This window comes from Rutidosis leptorrhynchoides, chromosome 9, assembly GCF_046630445.1.
Source record: "Rutidosis leptorrhynchoides isolate AG116_Rl617_1_P2 chromosome 9, CSIRO_AGI_Rlap_v1, whole genome shotgun sequence".
Classification (NCBI taxonomy): Eukaryota; Viridiplantae; Streptophyta; class Magnoliopsida; order Asterales; family Asteraceae; genus Rutidosis; species Rutidosis leptorrhynchoides.
The window spans coordinates 33658694-33672233 of NC_092341.1; the positions used below are offsets into that span (position 1 = coordinate 33658694).

General features: G+C 33.2%; 1 protein-coding gene across 1 annotated transcript; it reads right to left on the bottom strand.

Moving 5' to 3' along the window:
• Positions 1-6363: 6363 nt before the first annotated feature.
• On the bottom strand, positions 6364-12871 carry LOC139865657 (chaperone protein ClpD, chloroplastic). The gene is made up of 12 exons (XM_071853735.1): positions 12079-12871; positions 11210-11355; positions 10831-11060; positions 10337-10445; positions 10118-10248; positions 9908-10009; positions 9486-9767; positions 8860-8945; positions 8484-8778; positions 8049-8282; positions 7716-7952; positions 6364-6917 (listed from the first exon to the last, which is right to left on the bottom strand). The coding sequence occupies exons 1-12, from the start codon at positions 12696-12698 to the stop codon at positions 6603-6605; spliced, it is 2787 nt and encodes a 928-aa protein (XP_071709836.1). The 5' UTR covers positions 12699-12871; the 3' UTR covers positions 6364-6602.
• Positions 12872-13540: the final 669 nt, after the last annotated feature.

The window sequence follows — 13540 nt, forward strand, 5'->3', positions numbered from 1 at the left end:
GATTGTCTTTTGTACTTTTGAGCTTTTTGGTCGTTTGCGTCTTCAATTCGTCGAATCTGTCTTTTGTCTTCACCTTTTATTATTTAAACGAATATCACTTGTAAATAGAACAATTGCAACTAAAAGCTTGTCTTTCTTGAGGAATAATGCTATGAAATATATGTTCGTTTTTAGCATTATCACTTAACAAGAACACCTTTTTGAACCTGTTCTCTCTTGATCAAATTAATAATTTCTTCAGGAGCATCACTTTTTGTAGCTAAGAAAATAACCCAGGTAAACCTAGAATACTCATCAACAATTACCAAAGTATATCTTTTCCCACCCAAACTACTAGTGTTCATTGGACCAAATAGATCCATGTGAAGCATATGAAGTGGATTACTAATAGTAGCTAGGGTTTTTTAGGGAAACTTTGTTTTGGTTTGTTTACCCATAATGCAAGCAGAACAAGGTTTATCTTTCTTGAAAGGTTGTTGAGGCAACCCTCTAACAAGCTTCTTTTTGAAAAGCTCGTTAATATTTTTTGAAATTGAGATGAGATAACCTTTTATGCCAAAGCCAATTAAGTTCAGGAACAGTCTGAGAATACAAATAAGTTTCAATTCCAGTATCAACAGAATCTAAATCCAGCATGTACACATTTTGAACTCTCCAAGCTACAAGTGTTGGCCTTCCTTTTGGATCATAAATAATACCAGCTTTCTTTCTTATTCTAATCTCACAATCTTCATCAGCAATCTGACTCACACTTAGCAGATTATGCTTTAACCCTTCAACTAAAGCAACTTTCTTAAATGAAACACTTCCAGCTTTAACAGTACCATAACCAATAGTCTTTGCAACTGAATTATCACCATATCTTACAGAAGGACCTTTTTCTTCAACAAACCCTACAAGATGCTCTTTGCATCCAGTCATGTGTCTTGAGCAGCCACTGTCTAAATACCACAAATTACCCTGCTACACAAGACACAAAACAAAAGAAAATGATTAGTTTTTAAGGGGAACCCACTTTTCAGTGGGTTCAGTTGGAGTGCTCTTCACTCTCCAAACAAAAGCTTTGTCCCCAATCTAAATCAACTTGTCCTTAACTGTTTTCAAAACATTTTCACAAACTTTAGGTTTCCATACCTTTTCAATTTTCTCAGGAAAACAAGATGTTCTTTTAACTAAAGATTTTTCTTGACTCTTGATTTTTTCATTGAGTTTTGAAATTTTCCTTTTGAGTTTTTGGATAGTCTTTGCTTGTTTTGACCTTCTTTTAGTTGACCTTATTGGATCTGGACAAGTGTCACTATCAGAGGACGATTCAGAATTACTATTGCTACTTGACTCTTGGGAGTCAGACTCTAGGTCAGAACATACACTTTCACTTTTAGAGACTAAACTGTTAGAGTCTGAAGGTTTCAAGAGTTCAGACTCTAGTGGATTTCTGCATTCTAGTATTATAGTCTCTGAGGGTTCAACAGGATCTAATGATCTTACAAATGCATTAGTTAAAATCTTTTTGTCACCATCAAATTTTACAAAAGTGTCAGGTAAAATGTCAGGTTTGAATACACTAGGATCAACTTTCACATTATTGTTTAATATGTAGTTTTCACCTAGTATAGCCTTAATATCATTTGGAATTTTTTTTGGCAATAGCATCAGAATTCTTTTTGGAAGACACACATCAAGATTTACAAATTGTTTCATAATATTTTGACCTTTTAACTGATCTTCCTAATTCAGTATTTAGCCTTTTAGTTTCTTCTGTGTATGCCATTTTATATGTGTCAAGTTCTGCCTCACATTCTTTTAATTCTTTAATTTCAGCATCTTTGTTTTTGATGGTGTTTTTAAGATCAAAAATTTGTGTTCTTAACCTATCAATATCTTCTAAACACCACTTAAAGTCAAGCAACAAGTACTGAAATATTCTCACTTTTTCATTATCAAGATAATTCACAAAGTTTTGTACCTTATAGGCAGAAGCTTTATTGCAAGTAGAGTCCTTATCCATCTTCTCAACAGCTTTCAGATCTTCCTCAAACTTGCTAGAACCACCATCCCTTTTAATTACAGCCATATCTGGAGTAGTAATAGTACTGATAAGAAAAACATGGATCGTTTTAAAGATCACCGAGATAGGATTTACACCTTTCTGGCTCTGATACCAGTTATTAGTTCACAGTATTCAACTATGAACACCAGACTCTCAATAGAACAATGAATATGAATTATAAGAACAGACAATTGAGAGAACACGAATTGAAAATATATAAAAGACAAAGTATTTCGTGCAAAAGATACATCATCATAATGAACCGTACCCCTATTTATACAGAGTTAAACCAAATCTTGAAGATTTGGTTTCCTAAACTACTTGACTAAAACTTAGGAAAAGATAAACTTAAAACTAACAAATATTCTAAACAATGCAAAGTTTATCTTCTAGAGATAACACAGAATCAAAACACAATCTTCTTAATATTTAAACAAATTTTCAGAATTTTCCATAGCTTAATCATCAAGTAATCAAAACGATGACTTTATCAAAATCTGCAACTTCAGACTCTAGGACTCCAGACTCTAACTCCTGCAAAACACTTTGACTCATCAGATCATTTTTCCAACAAAAACGTCAAAATTACTAGCATCAATCAAAATCAAAATAACAATTATAGAAAAACGTAATATCAAATAAAATGGACCTAGGTATGTAATGTTGGACTATATTCTTTTGCCCTTTTGGATGTTAGGCCTTGTGTGATTGCACAATTTGCACGCCCAAATATCCGTATAAATATTGCACATTGGCATTTATCTTCCTATTTCTTACTTAAATTATCTTTTTCAATGATCATTAGAAGAATAACAAATATTCATTTGCAAGTTGCTTGTTATTTATACGATTATTTGTCACTCTGTGTGTGTAACATATGTAGAACAATGAAATACTCGAATGAGAAGGAAAATCAGAGAACAAAATACCATATGTTTGAAACCAGTTGTATCATTAAAATTTAAGATATTAGATATATACATGTAAATGGATAAAGAATTTACTTGATATAGACTGTATGCAGGTTTTGAGCTCCTCTTCTAACAGATGCAGACATTTTGTGACTATTAACTTTGATCTCATTCCACCCTCTTTTATACTCACTTCTTTATTTTATTTTATGCATTTTTTAAAATAAAATAAAAATCATAATTTTATCTGAGACAGTTTGTTTTCCCATGAAAAGGTTTGGACCTGATACATAGAATATCTTTAGTTTTCCCATCCGTACAAGTCATCTACACTTGGTTGATCCCATCTAAGATATCAAAAAGGTTATTAAATAAAAATAATAAAATATAAATAAATTGATTCTTCATGTTCATGTTACCCGGGGAAAGAGGGTATTTTTACTTGAATGTACGTAGCCTAATCGGGTATTCCGTGACTGTTTTCAACCATTTTCCTTGGCCACCCAAGATATGTTACTAGTGAGGGGAAGAAAGTTTTCACAGTTGGTCTACCCGGGGAGGGGAAATATTTTTACTCAGATATACGCGGTCTAACCGGGTTATGTGGTGACAAATTCCGATCCTTTCCCTATCCATTCCACAACTGTTTCAAGATAAATCATAAATGTCAGATCAACAATTTGCAAGCTAACATCTTCTGTGGATTTGTGAGTATGTTGAGCTGATTCGGTCTGACTTTGGAATTCAAATAGATTTTGATTGTAAACAGAACCAAAATCTTCAGATGGTTATGTCTCTCTATGCTGTTTTAAACGGCGTACTTAATCAATCTGGAGTGTACTGTTTTTAATTGTAATCATCATGTTAATCGCTCAGTATTTTCGGTTATCAATTTCTATTGAAAAAGAACAAATAATCAAGATAAGATTAAAGTATAAGTCATGGGCTACCACCATGCATTCGCCCGTTGTATATGGGGTTAAAGGATGACTCCTGAACGGAGTGGCAGATCCATAAATTTTCTGTAACGGTTGTAAAACATTATATATATATTAATATCAATAAATTCGCATCTGAACTCAGTGGCAGATCCTATATTTGCTACGGGGACACAATTCAAAACTTGCTTATGGGTCCTCAAGACAGAAGAGATGGCGGCTCTTTGGCAATCGGGAGAGGAAATATGTCCATGGAGGCTTTCGCGACATTCGATGATATGATGACACGTTTGGCCGGGGAGAGCGTGTCAGGTGATGGATTCGCTAATGTGTTATCTTACAACTTTGATAATCGGTACGGAGAGAATTCTTTGAAAGGGACGGTTAATGAAAAATTGAAAAGTGCAGGTCCTCGAAGTTGATTGGCGTGGTCCGTCTTATGTTCTTTGCTTGGTTTCGTTCCTTATGTTTTCCATGTTATTCCCGGTTTTTGTTTGATTAGTTTGTTTGTAGTTTTTTTCGGGATGGTAGGGACACTCGTTTATAGATAGTTTTTGTTTAAATGGATGCTTTTTAGGTGGAGTTTTTTCATGTCCTTTTGTATTCCCTGTTGAAGGCGTTTTCCTTTGGAAAACGACCTCGTTTTAATATGGGTATTCATTATTTTCGCTAAAAAAATCCATAAATTTGCGTCCAGTTTCATGCCATATTCAATCACAATTTTTGAATATGATAAAGCATTTATAGTCATATTCATGGTTATCGTACCTCTTAACATACACAATTGAGTTTTCCCAGTAAAACTAACTTGCAAACTTCCATATCACTAAAAGTTTATTTTCAGAGATTTATGAATTATGGCCCAGATTCACTGGATCATAAGTACATTGTATCATAAACATACAAATTTCATAAGTACAATGAATCAAAACATACACTGCATCTTAACCTTATAAGTTTGAGTGCATCTTGTTTCCCTGCCCCTCTAAAGCAGACCCCAAAGCGAAAAAGCAAATAAACTATTGAAAACCAAAACTAGACCATAAAACTAATACCTTATTCTTTGGTGTCTCAGATCCTAAAGGCTTCTCCCATAGCTAACTGGGCACTTGAATCCTGGACCATTAAGTTTATAAATTTAAATTGTTAAAAACCCAGTAAATTTGCTTAAATTAACTCGTAGAATACCGGGTGATATTCAAGAAAGTTGATAATCTGATATTGAATGTGTCGAGAAAAGCTCCAAGGCAGTCCTCAAATGTAATTTGAGTGACAGTTGCATCTAAAATATTAGGCAAAAATGGGTCTTGACCCAAACCCAATCCGACCCGTTTGGGTCCATTCAAAAAATCTGGAAATTTGGGTTCGACCAGTTTGGACCCAAACCCATATGGGTTTGACCCAAACCAGACCCGACCCGACCCGATTTCCAAGTATAATTGTATCAAGAACTGAGTCATGGTCTCTGATCACTTTGGGTACTGGAATATCATCTTTTTTTCGTGATAGATTTCACCCTGTTGAAAATGAATGCAGCAGCTGAAGCTTTTGGAATCATAGTACTTGGTGTATATGACAATCTGGATAGATAACCATACCAGAAAAATTATTCAGCTCTATTTCTTAGTACTAATGCAAATGATTACACTAAAATTTTATTTTTTTTGAAGCAAACTGCACAAAATTGCACTGTACTTATGGATATTAATGCGTAACGAATCATTTTGATTTAAGGTATTGAACTTTTTGGCTTGTTGGCCGGTTAACCACCCTGTCGTATCACCACCGATATGGTTTTTTTTATTACTATTTTATTCCCTATCAATCATAGTATCATCTTACTGGCTAATGCAACTAAATGTCCCAAATCAACAAGAACAGTTAAGAAAACTATAAAAGTTGAGTGACTAAAATAAAGCCAAACAATGCAAGGTAACTTATTGACATACAATTGGAATCGAATATGAAATCTTTATCTTTATAATATAAAAGCATACCGCCAGGAGTCGAACTCAAAACCTCAAAACTAATTAGTTAATTAGATACTGCTACGCAAAAGACTGCTTCTGGCACCAATATGTCAACTTGAATTATAGTAAAGCAATTGTACATTTATAGTATTTTCTTCCATGGTAATAGCTTAAACTGAATATTCCTCTAATTTTGTACATTTTTTTTTTTTTTTTTTTTTTTTTTTTTTTTTTCATGTATATTTAGTTGTAAAAAAAAAAAAAAACAAAAAAAAAACTTGATTTAAAAAAAAAGAAGCAAAAAGGGTGATCCACATTTACAACTTTTATAAGAGAGATTTCAGTCAAAGACTACTACTATACTAGTTTACTTCTCAATTTTCACATGTCAACCATCATTTAACTGGATCCAAAGATTGAAATCAAAGACCAGTTTCAACATGAACTGAACTTAATATCAAAGAATACATTATGAATTGAATAATCTGAACCTGTTTGAACTCGAATTATATAATTCATATTCAATAAAAGTATGTGTTACATAATCCAATAATAAGTACAGTAGTTTATTGAACAACACTGAAGAAAGAATATATTTGAGATCCCTAAACCTGTATTCACCTTCATCTAATATATACAGTTTTTTTATATACCATCTATAAGAATCATCATTTCACTTTGTACTTTATACACCTCAGAAAAATAGTAATCTTCAGTTTTAACACATATTTACCTAGGACAATGTTGATGATGTGTCAGACAAGTAGACATTTCTGCGTGACTTGTTAGCGACGATCGGGTTTCCTGACCCATCGAGCTCGATAACAGCCGTGTCGCCGCGCTCAAACTCTCCGCTTAAAAGTGATTCACTTAAAGGATCTTCGATAATGAGAGTTAGAGCCCGTCGAAGAGGGCGGGCCCCATAACTCCTATCGAAACCTTGTTCACATATAAGCTCCATTACAGGTGTAGACACCTCTAAGTTTATTCCAAATGAAACGAGCCTCTTTTTCACTTCTTCAATCATCATATTTAAAATCTCGAGCATCTGCAAACATCATATGGTTTCAAAATAAGTTTTTCTTTTTCTTTCATGAAATATGGTGCTCCTGAAAGGATTGACAAAGTGTTGGGTTGCGTAAGAAGTCAAAATTAGGTTTGGGTCAAAATGGTTACTTTAGTCTGGGTTGAAACAGGTTGAGTTGGATTTGGCTGAACCTCAGGCAAGGTTTAACTAATGTTTTGTGATTTTAAATTTATAAAATAACTACTGTGATGTATAATAACTATCAAAGATATTACTAAGATATAATAATTCTAGATCTTTTTATTATGGGTGCCGCCTATAACTTACAGGGATCAAAACAGGCCAAGTTGACCCACACTTTTTGTTCACTAAAAAAGGCTTCAAGTAACTAATGTGTTGACTATGATTAAAAAATGGGAGGTGATACTCACACACTAATTTTTGATCTATACACACTTTTTACCATAACACTTACAATTATATCCTTAACTTTGTCTAGGGAGTTGTTATTGTAAATAAGGACATATTAGTAAATTAGGTGTGTATGGATCAAAAACTGGTGTGTGAATATCACTTGGTTAAATAATCTAAATTTATAAACAAAGATGATTTCGGATGACAGATATTTTGAATACAGTTTGGGTGACTTCGAACATACACCCTTTTAGGTAACATTTGGATGGCCGAATAAGGTCATTTGGCCAGTTTGAGATACACGACCCAAATCTACACATTCATAAGTAACAGGTCGAAATTCCTAACACTACTAGAAAGATCAAATTACAGACTCAAAAGTAACTGAAAAGTAGTAGGACAAACCTGAGTCTTTTCTAGTGCACGGAACACAACTACTTCGTCGATCCTATTGAGTAACTCGGGTCGAAAATAAGCCTTGAGTTCTTCCATTACTAACGACTTTAGCCCGGCATAAGATGACGAGGTCTCATCATCATCAAGCATGAAACCAATAGAGTTATGTCTACCTTTTGCAATAGCCGTGGACCCCACGTTAGAAGTCATCACCACTAACGCATTTTTAAACGATACTCTACGACCCTGCATGATAACAAAACATAATGAGTCGGTTATAATGACTAATTAATAAATAAATTATCCTATTTTATTAAAAAAAAAAAATTTAGATGTACAAACCTGAGAATCTGTAAGGTGACCATCTTCAAAGATTTGAAGAAGAATGTTGAAGATATCGGGATGCGCCTTTTCGATTTCGTCTAGCAGTACAACGGTAAAAGGACGTTTACGAATGGCTTCGGTAAGGGTCCCACCTTCACCGTAACCTACGTAACCGGGTGGTGACCCAATTAGCTTGCTAACTGTATGTCGCTCCATGTATTCACTCATGTCTAATCTTAACATCGCACCTTCCTGTACTAACACAACAAGATGTCAAAAAAAAAAAAAAAAAAAAAAGATCTACACTCCATTGTTAATATCTAAAAAAAAAATAAAAAATAAAAACTTTTTTTTGTAAAGATAATTCTTGCATGAAATAAAAGATAAATGCCAACAGTCCCGAGCGGTCAGTCCCTTTTAAATATAAACTTTTGAGAAATGTATAATTATTACCGAGCCAAAGTAGGATGCGGCTAAAGCTTTTGTGAGTTCGGTTTTGCCAACTCCTGTGGGCCCACAAAAAAGCATGGCTGCAATTGGTCTGTCGGGATCTTTTAAGCCGACACGCGATCTCTTAACAGCACGACAGATGGCATCCACAGCTTCATCTTGAGCACAAACTCGTTCCTTTAACCGTTGATCGAGTCCGACCAATAACATTCTTTCGTCAGCAGTCAACTGTTGAATAGGAATTCCTGACCATAGAGACGCAACTTCGGCTATTTCACCGGCTCCCACTATCGTAGGCCTGAAAATAGACCACAAAATTAAATTAAAGAAAACAAAAAAGAATAAAAAACGGAAAAAGGGGGATTAAGAATAAGCTTACTCCTGGTCACCGGATGTGGAAGTCAACGCAGTCTCGTCATTAGTCTCCTGCTGGTCAACAAGATTGCTATGTTTGCTTGCCAAAACCTGGTTTCAGATAACATCGATGGAATGATTAAATGAATGCAATTTTCAACCAAAGAGTCACATAAAAGGTAAACCTTTACCCAAATAAGTAAAAAAATGGGTAAAATGTTGTCAGATAACATCGATGGAATGACTACATTAAAGTTAAATGATGTATAGGTATATGGTCAACGTGAGCAATATGTTATCACAGAGTCACATAAAAGGTAAACTTTACCCAAATAAAAGAGAAAAATGGGTCAAATGGGTCAAATGGGACAAAACTCACCCAAAGAGTATCTATAAATGCATCTTGGGTCAGGCAAAGGGTCAAAGAAGTAAAAAAGGTAAAAAAAAAAAAAAACAAATACGGTCGAAGATAGTCACAGGATAACCCGGTTGGGCTGTAAACATCTAGGTATAAGATCCATTTGCAGGTCAACCGGTCCCTCTGACCGACACTAAACTTTCCCAGTTTTACCCAACCCGCCCATATTGCCACCTGTATATCAAAGCAACTTAAGACATAATTGGCAACAAAGAAGAAGGCAATGGTATTACCACATCATGCATAGCCTGGACAGCTTTAATTTCTTGCCAATAATCATTCGGGGACTTTGAAAGTATATCAATTTGCTCTTCTTTTTTCTTTTTGAAATATGCCATTCTTGCTCTGCTGCCCGCTTCATCAATCAAATCAATCGCTTTATCCGGAAGATATCTGTCGGGAATGTATCTTGACGACAGGTACACAGCTGCGTTTATGGCCTCCAATGTATATTTACATTTGTGATGCTTCTCGTATTTTTCTTGCAAACCCATCAGAATATGAATTGCATCCTCCTGAATTTTACATAATTTTGTACATTAAAGTCATCATCAGTCAATAAAGCCTGATATTTTGAATGCATAAACACACTTATACACGTGCATATGTATATATCTATGACTATATGTAATATGTATATGTATATATCTATTACCTGATTAGGTTCTTCAATTAAAACAGGCTGGAATCTGCGTGCAAGTGCTTGATCCTTGTCAAAATGCAATCTGTACTCATCCATAGTTGTCGATGCAATACACTGCAATAACAACATTATCGCTTAACAAAACGTATATCTCAGAGAAATTAATATTCAGCAAGAGAAAAAATATTAAAATTTTTAAAAATAAATTTAAAAAAAAAAGACCTGTAATTCACCCCTTCCAAGAGATGGCTTCAAAAGATTACCGATGTCAAGTCCAGACCCCTTGTTACCTCGTCCAACAGTTCCCGACCCAATGAGCGTATGCACTTCATCGATGAACAGGATCACGTTGCCTGCAATGCCATATATATAAAATGAGACATAACAAAATATTTTTAAAAAAAATGTATATTTAGATTCATTTTGAAAATGTGTGCATACCGGACTCCTTTACCTCCCTAATTAGGGAAGTAACACGTCCCTCTAGTTCTCCCCTCTCTTTCGCACCAGAAATTAACAAACCTATATCCAACGACATAACCCGTTTCGTCTGCAATGAAACAAATAAACAAGTTAACAAAACCAAAAATCCATAACACTGCAAGTTGTGTGTTTGGGTTAATAAAAATTATTAGAAGAACGTGTAAAATGGGTTGAAAGTCGTTCAAAGTATATTTTAAATGTACTGATCCTCCCAAAAAAAAAAAAAAACTCCAGAGATTTTACTTATTACTGCAATAAAAATGATTGTATAAGATATTGTATTAACATTAACACGTTATTTATAACAAACATATTTTAAAAATAGACAGTAAAAGTGTGTTTCAACCCATACTAAAAATGACTCTTCTTAACCCAAACATGTTTGACCAACTACTCAAAATTTTGGTGACTCCTCTACATTGTAATAAGAATGGTCATAAAGTGGGACCCACCAAGAGAAACACGGGGACATTTGAATCTGAAATACGAATCGCCAACCCTTCTGCAATTGCCGTTTTCCCGACCCCGGCTTGACCAAGAAGAATGGGATTATTTTTAGTTCTTCGACAAAGTATCTGAACGATCCTTTCTACTTCAGTTTCTCGACCAATCACAGGATCAATAAGTCCATTACTAGCATTAGCCGTAAGATCCACACAAAATTGATCCAATGCACTCTGCCCTGTAAATTGCAAATCACACATTACTATCTAACTTTGAAATATAACATTTCAATATTCAATATGTATATTGAATTGATGTTTGAATAATCAACAATATATTTAAATAAAAACATAAAATAAAACTTTTAAGACCCGAAAAATCAGTCACCTTTTACTTTATCTTGGGGCTTCCCAGATGCTTTACCAAAAGATGCTTTTTTCAACAATTGTTTAGGCTCTCGTCCCTCTTTCGCAAGCTCTCCTTGAAGTCTAGAAATCGCCACATCAGCTAAATTATTCAAATTTACTCCCAATCTGCGAAAACAGAACAAAATCATTACCAATCAAAAAATTTACAAGCGTATATCTTTATCGAATTGAAATGTCTTTTAAAATCCAAGGACATAAAAATTTACATATTATCATTTTTCACGGTTGAACATTTACTTGTACAAACGCAATAGACGCATTTGACTCTTTTCGTCAATGCTTCAAAACTCTATCTAGCACTTTAATGGAGTTATACAATCATCAAGTTGTAAACTTGATACCTTATATAACTCAAAACATGTTATTTGATTAGCTTTTATGATTCTTACCTATATATATATATATATATATATATATATATATATATATATATATATATATATATATATATATATTTTTTTTTTTTCGAAAGGCGATTCTTACCTATATATCAGTTCTTATATATGTGAGAAGTGGATTCAATATGTAACCGTGATTCAAAAATTCACATTTTGCATGAATTCACAAAGTTGTCAATCCAAAGATTATTCTTCCTAATTTTATTCACTTTTTAACATGTATACGCCAATCATATCATAAAAAAAACTTATATGTATATATATCAGCTTTCTCATACATGTATATATATCTATATGTATATTTACTAAATCGAAATTGTGATAAAAGTTGTATATTTACTAAATCGATCAGCTTTCTCATATATGTATATGTATATATATAAATTTATAAATTAAAATAAATAAAGAGATGATTAAAATGAAGCCTCACTTTTGAAGAACTTGTGTAGCACTACCATCATCAACAGTAAGCAAACCAATAGCAATATGTTCAGGTGCAATAAACTTATACCCCATACTTCTTGAATACTCAACTGCAGCTTCAAACACCCTTTTCGTACTATTCGAAAACGCCACATCTGTTGAACCATACGTCGTCGTATCCTTAGTAACTTCCTCAAGATCATTCCAAATACTAATTACAGCTAATCTTGCAGCATCAATACTAATCCCTGATTCAAGAAACCCACCAGGAGATCTATCTTCAGCAATCAAACCCAGTAATAGATGTTGTGTAAAGACCATATTTTTACCCAATTTCTTTGCTTCTTTTTGGGAAAAGACTACAGCTTTAATTGCGCGTTCTGTAAATCTTTCAAAAACCCCAGCTACAATTGTTAATGACCCATGTTTTCTTTTAGTTTTATACGAATTGGGTTTTGATTTTAATGGGCTGTGCGTGATTGAAACACCGAAGTATGAGGATGAAGATGATGTGAATCGGGTTTTTGAAGAGAATCTTGAAACGGGTCGGGTTGGAATTGGTGGGCCGAAGTCGATCCGGTGAAGGGAGAGTGGAGACGAACTTGATGATGATGATGAGACTTCCATTGATGGGAAAAATATGTTAAGAGAATTGAGTTATTATTAGAGAACTTTAATTTATTATTAACAAAATATTAGTTAATAGTACTCCGTAATTATATACAGGAAATGAATTGAAAAAAGTTGGGTTTAAAAGAGATATAGATATAGATTTACTGTATGTGTGTATATGTATATGTATATATACATATAAGATTGTGTGTGTGGAGTAGAGAATATGAGAAAACAAGAAGCAAAAGGAAGAGGATGAAGCCTACACGTTAAAGTTTGGTTTTGATAGATTTATTGTTTATTATAATTATAATTATTATATTATTATTATTATTACTATATATATATATATATATATATTATTATTATTACTATATATATATATATATATATATATATATATATATATATTTATTTATTTATTTTAATATTTAATTTAATTAATTAATTTATATATATACTTGTAAAACAACAACGACAAAACCAATCCCATAAAAGTGGTATATGTGACAGATAAGATGTAGACAAACATTCTCATATCCTAGAAAAAAAGAAGTCATTTCTTCATCTATAGCGAAACATCAAGAGTAGAGAAAGTCATCACTCTTAACGTTCTATCGATAGAGAAATTGAATTCGAATAAATCTCCGGCCAATAAGTATGTTAAAAAAATAGAAAAAAAAATAAAAAAAAAGTGTGAGCGCCATGAAATTGGTATAATCAAATTTTCATGAGTTTTAAACCTGCCTGAAGTTCAATTTATGCTTTAAGGGACAATTAAATCACCAATAAATTAACGCTTGTTATTGGCTCGATTTATATTTATATTTATATTTATATTTATATTCATATTTAAA